Source organism: Dipodomys ordii, unplaced genomic scaffold (genome assembly GCF_000151885.1).
Source record: "Dipodomys ordii isolate 6190 unplaced genomic scaffold, Dord_2.0 Scaffold121, whole genome shotgun sequence".
NCBI lineage: Eukaryota > Metazoa > Chordata > Mammalia > Rodentia > Heteromyidae > Dipodomys > Dipodomys ordii.
The window spans coordinates 2,064,969-2,069,206 of NW_012267337.1; the positions used below are offsets into that span (position 1 = coordinate 2,064,969).

The 4,238-nt window shown below is 44.3% G+C and overlaps 1 protein-coding gene across 2 annotated transcripts in view; it reads right to left on the reverse strand.

The window, feature by feature from the left end:
* The window catches only part of Sall2 (spalt-like transcription factor 2), a 20,139-nt gene extending 17,115 nt beyond the window's left edge, over positions 1 to 3,024 (reverse strand). For both annotated transcript variants that reach the window (XM_013029677.1, XM_013029675.1), the window contains exon 1: positions 2,802 to 3,024. In XM_013029677.1, coding sequence (XP_012885131.1) covers positions 2,802 to 2,874 — 73 coding nt within the window. In that variant the 5' untranslated portion in view covers positions 2,875 to 3,024. The remainder of the gene's footprint in view (positions 1 to 2,801) is intronic.
* Between the last annotated feature and the right edge of the window lie 1,214 nt (positions 3,025 to 4,238).

The window sequence follows — 4,238 nt, forward strand, 5'->3', positions numbered from 1 at the left end:
CCCAGGCCCAAAGTTCAGGCCCCACAACCAGACACACCCCGCCCCGCAAAAAAAAGAAGTCACTTAAGGCAGCTGCCTCTCAACTCCCTTACACAACATTTTTCCTCAGCTGTGGGAAGGGGAATGGGCAAGCAGATGGGAGAAAGAAAGGGAGAGGATGCCTCTTGGGGACTGGGGGTGGGGATTCAGCATAGTTCCACAATTGAACCAGCAGGGGAGCAGGACTGCCAGGCAACTCTGAGGGCTCTTAGGGAAGTCTCCTGTGGAGCACAGGAAGAAACATCCGGCCTACAGCAGCATTAGGGAGGGTTAATGTGTCTCAGGAGGGAAGGATGCTACCACCCTGGAACCTCTGAATTTGGGCACAGTGGGATCCTAGCAAAGCAATGACTTGGGAGAAGGTTGTGCCTTACCAAAACTTAAGGTGACTGTTAAGGTTTTGTGGTTTTCACAGCACAAATTTGACCTAATGTCTTCTTATTTTCTGATTTTTTAAGCAGCAGGTCAAAAAAGACAAGCTCAATCTACCATGATTAGTTTTAATCACTACAAATATACTATACTAACTTCTCCTGGCACATGTCTCATAAAGAAACAGTCAAGACCCAGGCACTGGTGGCTCATGCCTGTAATCCTAGCTATTCAGGAGGCTGAGCTCTGGGCACTGTGGTTCAAAGCCAGCCCAAGCAGAAAAGTCTGAACCTCTTGTCTCCAATTAACCACCACAAAGCAGGAAGTGGAGCTGTGGCTCAAGTGGTAGAGCACTACTAGGCTTGAGCAAAAGAAACTCAGGGACAGTCAGGTCCCCAGTTTAAGCCCCAGGACTGGTGTGCGTGCACACCACACCACACTGCATCACACACGCACACACACACACTCACACAGAAATGGTTGAGAGGTTCCTGAATGCTGGCCATATTTCACCACTTGCAGGAAATGCTGCTATACTCATATACAATGATAATGACCATGCTCACTCCATACTTATGCTAGATACTTTAGCACATGAATTAAGTATTTATTGGGTATTTTTTCCAAAAACTTTACACAACATTCTCACAATAAGCTAGTGTGGTTGTGGTTCCTAGTTTACTCATCTCTATGTAACAGATGAGCAAACTGAGACTTAAGAGAGGCAAAGTAATCTAACCGAACTTGCACAGCTAACCAAATGCTGGAGTCATGATTTGGTTAAAAGCCAATCCTGAAAATTTGGCTTTTGAACCTGTGTGTCTAGTCTTCTATTTTTTTAAAAAGTTAAATGATCTTGGAGCTAAGATTTCTAGATTTTCCAATGTACACATTTAAATATTACCATCGACAAATATGTCCAAAATTTGCTTGATCCAACATCAGCAAAAGATTTAGATTTTGAGACTGTAGCTCAGATCCTCTCACAAATACATTTAGAAAACCCTGATTTAAGGGAGTGAACAACTAACGCCAGCCTTGAGTATCTGGAAATCTAACTTCTTGCTCTATGTCTCTCATTGTGAGTCTTTGGACAGCTACTTCTTAATATCCCCCACTATCTGCCTCTCACTGGCATATTGTAACAGGACAGGAAATTTCCCCTTCATAGGGAAATCTGTTGCTTAAAATGCATTCAGTAAAGCTGGATGCCAAAGGCCTGGATGCCTAGCTACTCAGAGGCTGAGATCGGAGAATTGAGGTTTGAAGCCAACCAAGGTAATAAAGTCCATGAGAGAGGCTAGGAAGGTGGCTCAGTGGTAGAACGCTTGCCTTGCATGCATGAGGCCCTGGGTTCGATTCCTCAGCCCCACATAAGCAGAAAAAGCCAGAAGTGGCACTGTGGCTCAAGCAGTAGAGTACTAAGCCTTGAGCTGAAGAGCTCAGAAACAGTGACATGGCCCAGAGTTCAAGTTCCACAACATAAAATAAATAAAGTCCACGAGACTCTTATCACAATTAACTACAAAAAAACAAACAAAAATCCAGGAGTTGTAGCTCAGCCTGAGTAAAAAAGCTAAGGGACAGCAGCCCAGGCCCGGAGTTCAAGCCCCAGTACTGGTACAATAAATTAAAAAGAGAGAAAAATGAAAAGAAAGGAAAACCAGAGAATGTGAGAAAGAAAAAAGAATTTACAGTTAAATCTTTATGATTTGGTTTGCATGTATGCAGGTATATTATCATGTATTTTTTTTAAGCTTGGCCTTCTTTGAAAGGCCTGCAGCACACCTGTCCTCTAGCCTCCCCAGATAACATGGATACACATTCCCAAACCAGGCTGCTTTCTGACCGACATTAGGCTGCTCCCTCTGGGATCTGATCTCAGCTCAGCCCAACAATGAGAAACTTTTTTCTCATCTCCCTCAGGGGAACCTTCCCGTTTATCCAATTCATTCTCTTGCAACTCAACTCTCCAAAAAGAAGAGGGAGGGAATCCCACTCCTAAGAGACGGGTCTTCAGGTCTGAGGATGTTACTTAGCAACCGCACAAAGACCAGTGTGCAAAGGGGGACCTGGAGAGAAAACTCTTGGGTGGGGAGACAGAACCAGTTTGAAAACTCCATTTCATCTGGAGAAAAACCAAGGAAAACACAAACAGAATGAGTGACCAGAAAAGCCAAGGGGGTGGGGGGAGGGAGGGAGGTGGAGGGTTGGGGGGGGCGGTTTTCTTTCCAGCCCAGGTCATCTCCTTACATCCTGATTCTACACTCCTGTACACTCCAGTGACCAAGTCCTGCCCGGGTCTCGCTCCTGGCCCAGGTGCCCTTCCCTTGCCCTGGGCTGACCCTGCAGGCTTGGAGTCAGGGTCCCCAAATCTCCCCAACACCCACCGTTCTCAGGTGCGTTGGGACCTTCGCAGTCCGAGATTAATTGCTGGGGTTTCCGCTGCTTTCGTCGAGACATCCCGGGTGGAGAGAGGTGGAGTGGGAGGGACGACCCTCACTTAAGTCTCAGCCGGGTAACCTGGTCCAGTCTCTCGCTTTGGGTCTGAAGCCTATGGACGCTTCTTACAAATCACCGTGAAGTAGAGATGGTCTCCCTTTACCAGAGACAGATTCTCTTCGACTCAGTTCCAGACTCTCTCCCTTCCCCTCCCTCTCTCTCTCCCTCCCTCTCTCTCTTTCTCCCACTCTCCTCCCCTCTCCTCTTCTCTCTCTCTCTCTCTCTCTCTCTCTCTTCAAGTCTTTAAAGGGGAGACGCCCCCTTTTTTTCTTCAGCTTCTGCAGCTCCTATTGTAAAAGCAAAAATCCTAATCTTTCGCACACTCTTTTCTTTTGTACTGCAGAGGAAAGGATTTAACCCTCTCCTCCCTGCAAGGGCTCGGCCTCACCCTGCGTTGTCCGGAGTTTTGCCCTGGTTTGTTTTCCTAATTCTAGCAAGATCTTCAAAGCTACTTTTCGTTCTTTCCATGATTCTATGTTCCTCTATTTGATCGAGTGGCTGCTCCTGGGATATGAATCAAAACAAGAACTCTCTAGTATATTCTGATCATGAGATACTCAAGTGAAAATAAGAATATGAAATCTTGCCCAAGCCCAGAGTTCAAGCTCCACGATCGACCAAAAAGAAAAAAAGAATATGAAATCTTGGCAGAAAGCCTCCATTTTCCTAACAGTCCTGACCTTATCTCAAGACAGATAAATACTATAATAATAGTTTAGAATATATATAACTTTTGAAAATTTTTACATTTTCATTTACATGACATATTTTGGGGATGAAAACAGATCATCCCAGGTTTTACTATTCCTATGTATATGGGACCCCTTTATAGAGAAATCAAAAAGATTCAATAAAGTTAGGTAAGAGACCTAGTCAAGATTATAGCACTATGATAGACAGAAGAGTGAGAGAGAGATAAAGAGAGCTCTGGGTCCTGTGGATTTGTATTTTTTTTAATCTGTATAGATAAAGATATAACTTGCCATCAACCTACTAAAATGGGGGGAAACAAGTGAGGTATTTTGGAGTTTTATTTAAAATAGCATCAAGACCAGTGGCTTTCTGTCCCTCCCAATCCTCTTTGAGTCTCAAGATGGTCTGTACCCCTCTGAGAATATGGCAGACCATGTCCTGGTTCCCCTAGGCAAAAGCTTAAGATAATACTTATAGCTCCAGACTGCCTTTCTTTCTTCCTTCCTTTCTTTCTTTCTTTTTTCTTTCTTTCTCTCTTTTCTTTTTGTTGGTCATGGGGTCCAGACTTTCTTATAGAAACAGACTTTCTGATAATATGATAGACTTTGTTGTGAATTCCTGAGCTTTCTTCA